The sequence below is a fragment of the Nanorana parkeri genome, unplaced genomic scaffold (genome assembly GCF_000935625.1).
Source record: "Nanorana parkeri isolate BGI_ZX_2015 unplaced genomic scaffold, ASM93562v1 scaffold539, whole genome shotgun sequence".
In the NCBI taxonomy this organism is placed as follows: Eukaryota; Metazoa; Chordata; class Amphibia; order Anura; family Dicroglossidae; genus Nanorana; species Nanorana parkeri.
In genome coordinates, this window is record NW_017306807.1 from 328,635 (window position 1) to 342,233 (window position 13,599).

Consider the following 13,599-nt stretch of genomic DNA (forward strand, 5'->3'; position numbering starts at 1 on the left):
CAGCAGGTTGGAGGTTCACTGATGTAATCACATATAATGCAGGCCTATAGCCCTGCATTATATGTGATGACTATAAGGAATGGTCCACAAGCTGTAGAGGAGAGAGATGAGCGCTCAATTTAAAGATCGGCTTTAACTGCTTGGTTAAGCCCATATATTTCTGTCATTTACATCAGGGTGTTTACCATTATTGCTTGTGTCACTCATGAGGGAAGCATGCACATTGCAGTGTATATAGAGGGTATGGTGTGTTGATTAAAGCAGAACATCAGCCAAATATAACTGTATTAAATGAATAGCCCATAAAAAAATATTCACCTTAAAATTTGTTCCCCACAGTACAACTTCTTCCCCATTAGACCTGTTCAGACTGACAGCCAATATCATTCAAGCTTAGTCCAGGCTATCATGGACCTGCCCCACTAATTATGGGACTTCTAAAGTTAATTGGTTGGCTCACGTGTTATTTAGGGATTTCATAGCAAAGGGGGCGAATATTATTGCACACTCCTGATTTGTGGGGGGTTCTGTCTTAACTATTATTTGTTTTTCAATACAAATTATTTTGTAGCTACAAAGTGGAAGGCATGTTGTGTACATCACTTGGTAGATATCCCCAACAAATCCATTTATGTTCCAGGTTTTAATTCAGTTACACAGGAAAAGCACTGGGGGGGGGGGTGAATACTTTCCCAAGGCAATGTACATTTAATGATTATAGAGCTTCTTTATGTATTTTTTTAATATATACTTTACTGTTAGGGGCTTCAGTGAAATATTAGGGGTCTACACAGACCCAAGATATTTCCCTTTTTAATATAGAAAAAGAGATTGAGGACACCGAGTTCTAAAATCTCTTTTTCTGCAGCCCATGTTATGAATGAACAGGAAGCCTCTATACTGAGTGCTCCTGTCCATTCCTAAACTGTGAATATAGCATAAGTTACTGTGTCAACAATCATAAATGAACAGGAAGTGATGTGGAGCACTTCCTGTGCATTCATAATTGGGGACACAGTAAGCTTATTTACAAACACTCAGCGATCAGCTGATCGCTGAGTGTTTGGAACCCGCGCTTCATCCTGATTTGCTGTCATAGGAGGAGATTTCAGCCTCCCGTGACACCACTGACAGCTCTCCTCCCGCACCTGTCGGCATTCTGACTTGCCTGTCACAGGAGGCTGAGTGGAGCGGTGCTGGAGGAGAGCTCGGCCTCCTGTGACAGTTGACTCCTCCCCCACTGGACGCTGGTTTGTGTCCCCTCAAATTCCCGCTGCCTCTGCTAACACAGAAGATGGTAAGAAGCGGGTATTGGAGGGGACACAGACCAGCGCCGTGCGGGGAGGAGAGAAGTGAGGGATGCACTTTCAGGTGATATTTCAGTGCATCTACCCTACTAGTAATGCATAGGGTGAAGTGCTTTCTGTGCAGATGATCCTTTCATACATTACTATTTTAATTCTGTTTCTTAATATAGAAACCCTTTTAAATTCTGCTTTAACACTCTTTGAAGAACATGAAAGGGAAATAAAAAATAGCTCTGAAATACCTGTTGAAAAAAAATGTTGGTTTTGCATTAAGTGTAATTATATGCTGTGTAGTTCTATGTTTGCTGTGCAATTTGCTAATTTATTTTATTTTGCTAATGTTGTAAAAATGAAAAGTCCATATTTGGTCATACAGTATGATTTCCATTCATGATTCAAGACATGTGCACGTGTCCAAATAAATGTTGGGTTTTCTGTGATAATTAGAACGATAATGCATTGCTCACATAAGTGATAAAATGCATAATCTACACTTGTTCATTGCACCTCCTGTGCACCCATTGTCTTTAGGGATGCCTGAGTGAACAAGGGCTTAGAGTTATTGCCATATTTTACAGCTCCAGTGTCTATATATAATGATAGTTTAGTGCGTATGACAGATATTACCTCAAATGAACTCTAATTAGAAATCTCTCCACTAGACTGGAAAGTTTTGGCCATGGGATATTGTTCCATGATAAACCTTGCACCATATTTGCTTGATACGTCCTCTGTTTACTGACATGTTTATTCATTACTGCAGTGCATCTGAAGCCAAAACAAGATTTACCTACCCTGTCAGGTTTATATTGTTATGTCCCCATTGGGAAAATGTAACCTCTCCATTTGTCTGGCTGACCATTATCACTGGAACAACAAATGAGAGAACACCAAAAAATCTGACTCGTCAGCCCAACACATATAAAAGGATACTTAACCACTTCAAGACCAGGTTTTTAGACCCCCTTCCTGGCCAGGCCATTTTTCAGTATTCACCGCTGCGGTACTTTGACTGACGTTTATTCCGTCATGCAACGCTCTACTGAAATAAATTTTATACCTTTTTTGGGGACAGATAGAGCTTTCTTTTGGTGGTATTTAAACACCACTGGGGGTTTTATTTTTTACTATAATTAGGAAAAAATTACAGAACATTTTGAAAAAAATGTGTTTGTTTTTTTTTACTATGTTAGGAAACATTTATTATTACCCATTTTTTTGGTAAAATATAAAAGACGGGGTCACGTTGGGTAAATAGACACCAAACATGTCGAGCTTTAAAATTGCACGCACCAGTGACCCAGTGCGGAGGGGGGGCGGACCAATTGGCACCAATCGGCACTCTACAGCCGGCGGATCGCTTGTATGGTAACCGGCATCGCTGCCTGTTTTTAAACACCGGCCATTTCCCGCTCGCACGCGTGAGGGGGAGTGTCTGAGCGGACGTCTAAAGACACACGCTCAGATCTCGAGACCTCTCGGCCGGCCGTTTTTTTTACAACGGCAGGCCCTGAGGTGGTTAAAGGGAATTTCTCTCGCTTTAGAATTCCTCTTTCTTCATGTTGTGTCTACAGACCAGAAGGGAACAGAAATATACCCAATGGGACACTGATGGCAAACATAAACATATATGATTTTGGAATAGATGCTATGGGTTACTGCATTTTGTCAATCCTCTTCGCTCATTGTACTGCGTAACTGAGTATGTACAAAATATATTAGGCACGCTTAAGGCTCCATTCACATATAGCGTTTGCGTTTCCGTGTAGAGGACTGTGCGGGACGAAAACGTTAACACTTTTAATCTGCACGGATGCTGCTTGTTTGTGGCTATTAAATAGCTGCGAACGTGCAGCATCCATCATATTATCGCTCTTGCACTATTTTTTGGGCCATGCGATAGTCTGAACAATGCACATTAAAGTGCATTGTTTTCTCTATTTAGAGCTGCTCCACGCCTATTCGCACAGGCGAATACGCGCAGACAGTCGCTCCAGTGTGAATGGAGCCTTAGTCATAACAAGGATGTTCTAATGAACTGACCTTTTCTGAATGAATGACAGCATGTTTAGCCTTTTATTTTTTGTCCACTAACAGGAGCATAGGCACATAAACTATCCTCCTATGACTGACTGTTTTACAGACATGCAATTTAAAAAGATAGGTCTGTAAGAAATATATTAATGTAATTGAAGATTTTTTTTGCAAATTGTCTTTTTATGGCTAAATAAAGATCTTAAAATTCAATAGGTTGAGCACAGGTTTATAGTAAGAATTAAGAGCGTGCTTATTTGCTCATTACTTTTCCACATGATTTGACATAGAATATGAGATCTGGCCTTAGCTGCGGGCATGTTTGAATGATATGCGCTAGTGAAAGAAGCATATAATGCACATACATATGCATGAATGCTCTTTGATGCTCATATCTTTGTAGATTTACATTCAGACATGTAAAATGAGAATATTTAGGGACTCTTTGTGTTAGAGTTATGAATTGGCTGGGTCTGTTTTAGGTAGATTTATTAAAGTGTTTGTTAGGTAGGATTTATTATATAGTGTGCCCTAGAAGGTCCTTTTCCTTCTTCCTCATTGATGACTCAAGATCAATAATTAGACAGCAGATATGTGAGTGGATTCCAAGGCTTTGTTTGCTTTTAGTTTGTGCAACCTGAGAAAGGCCTATTCAATAAAACATTTGAAAGAAAAGGGGCACAAATGGACATATGTTCAGCATGAAATCTGAGCACATTCTTTTGATGAGCCATAATGAAGAAAGTAAGAGTTCAGAATGTTAGTGATTCAGGAAAGTGCTTTTGTTGTATTAATGAAGGAAATGTTTCTTATGCTTCTAGTAAGCCATTTATCATGTATTACTATTAATGCATTCTGTTTGTTAGTAATCCCAAATAAAATTTCATCAGTCTATTACCCCATTAGCCAAGTAGACTGAAGCTGTCTGCAGCGCCCTTTCTTAGGTCAACTTCCTCTACATTTATGTTGAGCAGAGCTTCACTGACCAGAAAAGAGCAAACCACTGCGGTCTAGTGAACTAGCACTGTTGGTATGACTCACACAGGGAAAACTATGCCATGCTTTTGTTCTTAGACTGGTCCCTTTTCCCTCTCTCCTCCTCCTTCAGTGATGGTATGTCCATTGGGGTCCTCATGTCCTATACACTGATGACTCACAGGACCTTAGACCGCTGCAGCAGATGGGGAGCGGGGCGGAAGGGATCGGTCTAAGAGCAAGCCAGCTCAGAATATAACTTTGGTTAACAAACCTAAAAAACAAGATTTCATATCTGTGTTGTGTTCCTCATATCAGTGTTGTGTCTTAGTGAATGTCTGTTATTTTTGTTTAAATTCATCTGATGGTGCCAAATATCTGGAGATCTTGCCAGTTACCTTTTGATTGCCTTTTCAAACTGACCATGCCAAGCAAGGAAGCAGATCCATACTGGTGTGGTCCGTTTGCGTCTTGGGGATCCTTGCTGGAAGATGCAGGGCACCATGCCTATGCATGGTATGTCTGTATCTCCTGTAGTCAATGTTGTAGCCACTCCCCCCAGTCAGGCCTACCTGTATTGATTTGAAGTTGGTCCCAGCTGCTTCTGCATACACAGACATGGAAGTATTTCCATGGCAAACGTACACGATAAAGACTTTTCTACATAGCTGTGTCATTTAGTTTAGTTTTTTTAATCAGTTGTTGCATGGTTTCGGTTTCAATTCAGCTTTGTTGGCAATGTGTAAATGTTACTATGTTACTCCATAGAGCTTTGCACAGTTGTGCTGTGTATAATTGCTAGCCAAGTAAGCAACATTTCAGACATTTGCTTAGCACAAGGTTTTCACTGATTTCTGATGTTTGTGGCAGTGTAAAAAAGTATATTTTATGCTCTGCTCTTCCACTTTTATAATTATTTGGAATCATTTAAGTATTTGAATTCCATGGTTTTTTTTTTCCTTTTGTTACTGAAGTTTCACAGATTAAAAAGTAAACTACAGAAGATTGATCTGCTGGTGCTAGGGGAATTCACCCTGTTGTACCATTAGACATTTAGGAATGTGCCATTAGCAGCAGCTTTAGTGTCATTACTATGCATTATCTGCTTGCATTATAAAGGGGAAGCTGCCCATTGTACTAGCAATTTTTTTCATTGTGTTTCTGACCATGTTCTTTAAAAATGATAATTGAACCTGTCACTCTGTTTCGATTAATTTTGTTTCTTCTGCTGCAAAGAAACTCTGCTATATCTGCCAGAAGATATTTTGACAACTTGCCACAGAGTATTCACTTTTCTTCTGCAGTACCCCATAAGGAACTAAAGAGCTGCACAAAGTATGAAAAGGTTAATCGGAAATCAAATCAAATATTTTAATTTAATTAACACTAACTGACATTTGCTGGCAGTAGGCTTGTGATAACTGGGGATAATGCAGCATTTTTTTCATTTACAGTACCACATCCCACTGCCTGCTGTCTGGGGACCACTATTTAATCCAGTGTTATTCAAATCTGCCCTCCGGTCCCACCAACAGTACATGTTTTTAGGTCAACACACATGTGCACAGGGAAAGAAATGCTGTGTGATTTCTGCACAAAATAATCTATTAGTTGGCTTGGGAACATGTTTTGAAAACACTGGTCTACATTGTGGTTACCAGTGTCTAGTTATTCCTTTTATTTTTCTTCCAAGTAATGGCAGTACCTAGGTATTGGGCACCTTCAGTGAAAACTGTATATATCAGGCGATCAGTATATTATTGGCAGCTGAAGAGAAGAGCAGTTTTAAGGTTTCCCTGTAAAAGTCCATCTTAAACCAGGACCAAGCCATCTGGTAGGCCAAGGAGATCACCTTTACATTGAAGTTCCAATAGGAAGGTGTGAGAGGGAGTAAGGCTGAGCTTTGCTTTTACAGTAGAAATTAGGAGCTATCTATATTTTTGGATCTGATATTCCTTCTGACTTAACTGTGTTTAAATGTCCAGACTTATTTTATGTTTGTAATAAAGAACTGTAGGAAAATATTAAAAAACACCCATTTTACATCCTGCTAGTATAATAATCTTACATTTTTAAGTTCCTAATACCCCTAGACATCAGAAATCTAACTTGGGAGTCATAGTGACTGCATTGTGAGTTTGCCACTGGTAGCTTTATGAACAACCCTAATTCCAAAAAAGCTGGGACACTGTAAAATATTCATAAAAACAGAATGCAATGATTTGCAAATCTCATAAACCCATATTTTATTTAGAAAAAAGAAAACATATCAAATGTTTAAACTGAGAAGAATTACCATTTTAAGAAAAACATAAGGTGATTTTACAATTAATGGTAGCAACAAGTCTTAAAACTGTAGATTTGACACAGCATCCCAATTTTTTTGGAATTGGGTTTGTAGTTGTAATGTAAAGATGTTTTCGCCTTCTCTACGTATAAGCTGGTAGAACTTTCAGTTCCCAGACACATAAAATGTTAGTTGCCCCATCCAACAAAGAACTAGGAATTGTGAACATTATCAAATATTCTTGAATATACTGTACCTGAACTATTTAGACACTATGGATGCACGATACCGGTTTTCGGTATCGAGTACGAGTAGCGATATTTTTTTTCCGGTGCTCGCCAATACCGATACCGGAAGTCCCATTAAGGAAGCCGGGTGGTGTGTAATGACTCGCTGCCCCTGGCTTTCTGATTAGCCGAGAAGCTGGGCGGCATGTAGTGACTGGCCACCAGGCTTCCTGATTAGCTGGGTGACAAGGAAGCATAGAGCCAGCTTTATGACCAATCAAGAAGCCTGGGGGCGCGTAATGGCTCACCACCTGGCTTCCTGATTTGGCCAGCTTCCCAACCAATCAGGAAGCCGGGCGGCGAGTCATTACATGGTGTCTGGCTTCCTGTTTGGTCAGGAAGCCGGCTCCATGCTACCTCGTCACCAGGTGACGAGGAGCATGGAGCTGGCTTTCTGGCCAATCAGTAAGCCGGTGGGCGGATAATGACTCTCCACCCTGATTCCTGATTGGCCAGATTCCCAGCCAATCAGGAAGCTGGGGGCGGGTCTTTACATGCCGCCCGGCTTCCTGATTGGTCGGGAAGCCGGCTCCATGCTCCCTCGTCACCAAGTGATGAGGGAGTATGGAGCCAGCTTCCCGGCCAATCGGGAAGTCAGGGGGCGAGTCATTATCCTCCCCCCCCCGGCTTCCTGATTGGCCGAGAAGCCAGCCTAATGCTCCCTGGTGACGAGGGAGCATTGAGCCGACTTCCCGGCCAATCAGGAAGCCGGGCAGTGTGTAATAACTCGCCACCGGGCTTCCTGATACAGAAAGTTCCGGTATTGGGATAGGCATCGGGAGCATTTGGGCGAGTACGGGTACTCGCCCAAATACTCAGTATCGGTGCATCCCTAGTAGACACCCCTTGGACTAAGCAGTCTTGGTTGAAGAATTATTTAACAAGTGTTCTCATGATACAAGGGTGGTGGCTGCATCTCAGTCGGCTGATCATGAAAGGTTCAGATCCTCCAACCACCATCTTATGTCTGTGAACATTTTTCATTTTTAGACATTGTTGCAGTTTGTATGCTTACTGCTAAAGGGCAGTAAGGATAAGTATCTACAGGCAATAACAAAGCAACGTGGAGGTTCGTTGCAAGTTTACAGCTCCCATTTTCCACATGGAGTTGGGGATTTGACTAGAAAAATTGTTTCCTCAATGCTGAAAATTACAGGCACATAACGATCCATCATGCTATTCCATCAGAAGGACATCTGATTGGTTTCAAATTTAAATTCTACAGCAGGACAGTTACCCCAAACATACAGCCAGTCATAAAGAACTATCTTCGGCAAAAACAACAAAGAGTCCTGGAAAGAGATCAGAGCCCTGATCTCAACATCAATAAGTGTGTCCAGGATGATGTGCATGGTCACATGTCCTAGTCACATGTGCCAGAGTTCTAGGAAGTAAAGGGAGATGTATTAATAAAAATGGCCACTGTGAAAAGACTGGAGAGGAAAAGAAAAATAAGGCATGTAAAGAATACAAAGCCGGCAATTATCTAGAAGTATGTGTTTGTAGTTTGTCATTACTTAACATTTCTAAACGTGCCTTTGTTGTTTCAAACATATGTGTAAAGTTCCTCTTTAAATGTATTTGGCTGGAGTTCTGTTTTGAAATCCAATACACTTGTAATGATGCATGTCTAATTTTATGAGCTTGGTCACATTGTCATAAGTGTCAAATATTTTTGCAGTTTCAGTTTCTAAGAACCCAAGTGCCTCAGTATCCCCTGTAAAAGCTATCAGACGGTCCATGCAGTCCCCTCAGAAGCCTGTGCTGGCGCAGAAAGGAAGGAAGCCTATGCGCGACAAGCCTCTTGAAGAAGCTCCCAGCCCGTCAAGAAAAGGCAAGCGTCCAAAAAACACCACGCTGGCAAGAAATGTGCTAAACACTGATAACCTAAAAAGGAGGAGGGGATTAAAACCAGGGAGGAAGGTAATAAAAATATGTTACATTTGTAATGATTATATATTTTTTCTCTGGCTTTTAATGTTGTGAAAGTGAATGTTATACATTCTTTTTAAAATGTTGCCTGTAAGTTGTCTATAACTTCTCAGCCAAAGCTTTCTGTAGAACCTCTATTTATTTTGACTTTGCCAGAAGGCAGATCATAAGTCGGCATTGTTCCATACTGTTTGTGTACTCATATAATGAAATGTGCAATTTTCTAACCTCAGCTATTTTATAATTAATACAGGAAAAGTAATATTCCATAGACTGTTATCCTTTATTTTCTTTCTAGAAAGAAATCCTGCCATTGCATCAATCTCTAACTGCCGCCGAATCGAATGGAGACATCAGTAAATCCCAAATTATTAAAGATGCTGTGAGCGCTATGAATTCTCCTATGGCAGTCATTTCAACAGGTACGTATCTCTAAGTAATGGTTCTTACTAACCCAGGCCTGGGCATCTACGGCCCACGGACTGTATCCGTCCCTTTGTCTGTGTCTGTCTGGCCCGTGGTCCAACCATGGATCGATCGCCAACCTATGCTCATTTATGGCTCGCTGACCGTGGATGTGTCGTTCTCCAAGGCCATTGCATCCACTGCAAGTCATAGCCTAGAGTCGGCGATCAGGCCGTGTCCAAACCACATTTTTCTTCAGACATTGGTTGCTAGGTCCATTGGTGTCCTAGCAACCATTGACATCACGGATCCTTCTTCTCTGGTTGCTAGGAGTGTTGTCATTCATTCCAGAACAGTCCCAGTTTCCCATGTGGCCCCTTCAAAAAGTTAATTGCCCACCCTTGTGCTAACCTATTAAATTTATTTCAGATGTCACATAAAGATTTCCAGATTTAAGGACTTTACTAATATCTAATGTTTTTAGTTTTGACTATGCCAAGCCCCTGGACATAGTTCATGTGTGTTGAGGAGAAATTATGATGCACAATTGTAAAACGTGATCCAAGAGTGAAATGGTTTGCAGAACATCATACCCTCTTGGCGTTTAGATTTAGGCTTTCAATTTAGGATATCCCAAAGCTTCTAAATACATGCCCGGATTCAGCAGCTCCGTTCTTAATTTTGAACCGCGGGTTTGCCGCTTACCATTACTAGCCCCGCCCCCCTGTCACTTTTAAAACCGGCGGATTCCCGCCACCGTCTTATCGTTCTACCCGAGCTTGAAAAAGAGGTAGTACCTCGAAACGCGTCGCTCTTTTTCTCCCTGAACCCTCTCTATCCTATCACTGATCCGACCACTCGGCATCTGTCAGCTGCTCCAGCACACAGACTCTCGTACACTGTCCCAAGCAGACCTGACAGGGACCTAGCGCTGACACCCACAGCCGCGGCTGCAACAGCCCTGTCTATTGCCGACACCACCGGGTTCCCCCTGGTTCTCCTCCACACCGCCCATAGCCCGCATTTTCCTAGCGGCACTACGTACGAAGTCCCCTCTTCACGCTCACACCCTTCTGTGGATGTACTCCTCCAAGCAGCACACCGCTAAAGTTGGACACACATCACGAGTGTTCCGATCCTCCACACAGGCCGCCCATCTCCTGATCCCAGGATCCACATGTAAGTGCCACCACTTTGATTCTCCGCTACATCTTGTCCAGCCAGACAGTGTTTTTTGCGCCCTTTGTGTTCTTTTGATTATCTGTATTTACAGGTTCTCCTCCTGTTTCCCAGGGCTGCATACATGTCTGCTAGCTAGCTCTTCCCATCCGAGAGCGCTGTTTATGTTTTTTCTGTTTTTTACCTGCTGAATTTAAGGCTCATGAAACTTTATGGGAAATGCATTCACTTCTTCAGCCAGTTCTCTCATTTAGACATCCCTTCCAGACTATACAGAGTCTCCAATGCAGTCAAAGCAATACAGCTTGGTCAGGACTGTTGAAAATGGCTAGTGAATGTGCAGCACAGGAAAGGGCATCTCTGTGCGGTCTCCTCAAATCAGCAAGCTCCTTTTGTAAGATTCATAGCACTATGCAATATAGCAAAGGCAATTTGGCTTGCAGTGCTGCTCCAAACTCCCAGTCTGAATAATGTTTAGTCAGCATTGCAAGGCAAGGTAAAGACAGATTTAGAAGTAAAAAAATATATAATATATTGGTCTCTTTTATATCCGCCTGCACATACACTTTAAAAGTGTGCCAAGCGCAGCCAGAGGCAGAAGGGTTTTGGATTGTCTGTAGCCGTTTGGCTTACTTTCAGGTACTCTAAAACTGACACCTTGAAAAATGCAAAACTCCATTGACACTGGCACAGTTCTTGTACTAAGCGGTAAGCCAGGAAAAGTGTTTGTGATGCAGAATGTTGTTATTTTATTCACCATTGTTCTGTTTTTCTTTCTTCATCGACATTATTTTGTGTTTGTTTCCTTCAGTTTGTGTGTATGTGAACAAACACGGCAACTGTGGACCTCATCTAGATAAGAAGAAAGTGTTACAGCTTCCTGATCATTTTGGGCCTGGCCCAGTGAATCTAGTGCTACAGCAGGCAGTGCAAGCCTGTGTAGACTCTGCATATCATTGTAAAGTAGTGTTTGGCTTTCTAAAGTCTGGTCATCATGGAGGAGAAATGATAACTGGTATGTTACAATGTTTCTAATAGATATGTTATATGTTTCAGCCAGATGCATTTTAATAAAACATTTAGAAATATTTGTATACATGGTTGTTACAACCTTTTGTAAATATTTTTCATAATTAGTGAACTTGCAGTTACAAGAAGGTGTATTCAGCCATTCTTCAATGTAATGTTGAAGTAATCCGTTTTATATTGCTACTGAAGTTCTCGTTTGTCATGTCTGTGACATGACAGACAGCAGAGTGTTACTTTTATATAGTAAACATTGCCATGTTTCCTATGCTCCTCAGATTTATCAGCTTTCAATGTTTTGCACTCTTTTTATTTTTGTTATATTTAGCATCTTTCGATGGGGAGAAACACTCTGTTCATCTGCCACCAGTCAACAGTGCGTCATTTGTATTACGTTTCTTGGAAAAACTTTGTCACAGTTTGCAGTGTGATAACCTGTTCAGTAGCCAGCCGTTCAGTCCATACATGGGTCCATTGCATGGTCCAGCAGACTACGACAGAAACAAAGCCTGCAAGAATCCACTGTCAGGAGGTGGGTATGTTTTTTTTTATTTTCACAGAGTATGCAGAATGTGCAATAATCTAAAGCTCTGGAACATTTTGACTAGACACCAAGGAATAGTGATGTGCAAAGTGCATGGCAAATGTCTCTTTTTCACTAGAGCAGACAAGACGGTGAAAGATGAGTTCTGATTATTTGTATTCTGCTCTTTTGTTACATGAACTCTACTTTTTATTGATCTATGTGATGTATAGGTGGCCATCCATTATAAAGCGTTGTCTAGAAGAGTAATCGTTTTAGAAAAGTATGCTAACTATGAGTAATTTTAGTTCTTTTATTCCATTTCCAATTTCATTTAGAGAGAATGCAATAATGTAACTGGCTATTATAGGCAGGAAAGACGGATACTTTTCGCTCTTAGTCTACTGCTTCTGAATCTAGAAGTGTTTTATTAAGAGAAAAACAAACTATTCTCATTTTACAAATACGGGTCTGTCAAAAATGCAATTGTACAATGACATTATTTTTTATGCTAATTTTGAAATGGTAATATATTCAGCAGCAGTATACTGAGAAGTAAAAAAACATAAGTGCATGAAAACATTAAAGAGCATAATACAGTTAATGCATATAAGATCACTTATGAGTAGATCATTTCCAAAACGGACCATTTAGAAAATATTTTGCTTCGCATATGCTGATGTTCCTGTTTTCTCTTTTTGAAGCTAAAGAGGAGATTGCAGATAGGAGCAGCAAAAGATTTCAGCAGGAACCCCCTCCCTACTCAGCACCCCTTTCCCCAAAGTTGCCCAGGACAGAATCATCTCATCCATCTGAAGGTAGACAATCATGGAGGTCTATTCTGTATATAAACCCTATGCAAACGTTTTGATCACATTCATTTATCTTAGGGCAGAACACCTATAATGCCTTGATGTTAATGGATCTTGAATGTTTCAAAGAGGTCCTAAAGACAGAGTTAGGCCTGCTGTACACCTAAGAGGGGCTCTTGGGCCCCTTTCACACAGCCGGTCCAATCGGATCCGCCTGTCAGTTTTTCAGGCAGACCCGTTCGGGTGCTCAATGTAAGTCTATGGACAGCCGTGTGTAAGCGGATGGGCGTCCGTTTACACCCGACTCTGGCCGGGTCCGGAAAAATGAAGGGATCAGATATCCGTTTCGCCAGACCGGATCGGGTATAATCTGATGAAAACGGACACATGTATGCTTACATCCGATTCCCCATAGACTGACATGGGATGCGGTAATTGCAGTTTTTTCCTCCATTTAGTGATGGAGGAACAAATTGTATGGACACAGATGTCACAGCGATAACATACAATCCATACTGCTGTGATCTGGAGAAGATCCACGCACCTTATCCTCTCCTGATCAGCCAGTGTGAAAAGGGCCTTAGGCTTCTCCAAACTCATATGTTTCCATCATTCAACCATTCATGTTCATGTTTAGGCTTAAGAAGGGAGGTGTGCACATACCTCTGGTAGCAGCCTATCAGGGGGAAGAAACTTTTCAACTTGTCTGAATACTTCTTCCCCCAACAAGCTCTCTGGGTCTGAATGTTCTTCTGACTTTAAACACTTTCCACTTACTCCTGATTTGCAGTTCTGGACTTGTAAACTAGTAGAGCTGATGGTTAGAATTTCT

At 41.3% G+C, this 13,599-nt stretch overlaps 1 protein-coding gene across 1 annotated transcript in view; it reads left to right on the plus strand.

Annotated features, from left to right (window-relative positions):
- SCML2 (sex comb on midleg-like 2 (Drosophila)) overlaps positions 1-13,599 on the plus strand; it is a 60,321-nt gene that overhangs the window by 38,330 nt on the left and 8,392 nt on the right. Inside the window, exons 6-10 of the mRNA XM_018561713.1 lie at positions 8,572-8,813; positions 9,121-9,244; positions 11,218-11,421; positions 11,761-11,943; positions 12,660-12,773. Of these exons, the coding sequence (XP_018417215.1) occupies positions 8,572-8,813; positions 9,121-9,244; positions 11,218-11,421; positions 11,761-11,943; positions 12,660-12,773 (867 nt within the window). The remainder of the gene's footprint in view (positions 1-8,571; positions 8,814-9,120; positions 9,245-11,217; positions 11,422-11,760; positions 11,944-12,659; positions 12,774-13,599) is intronic.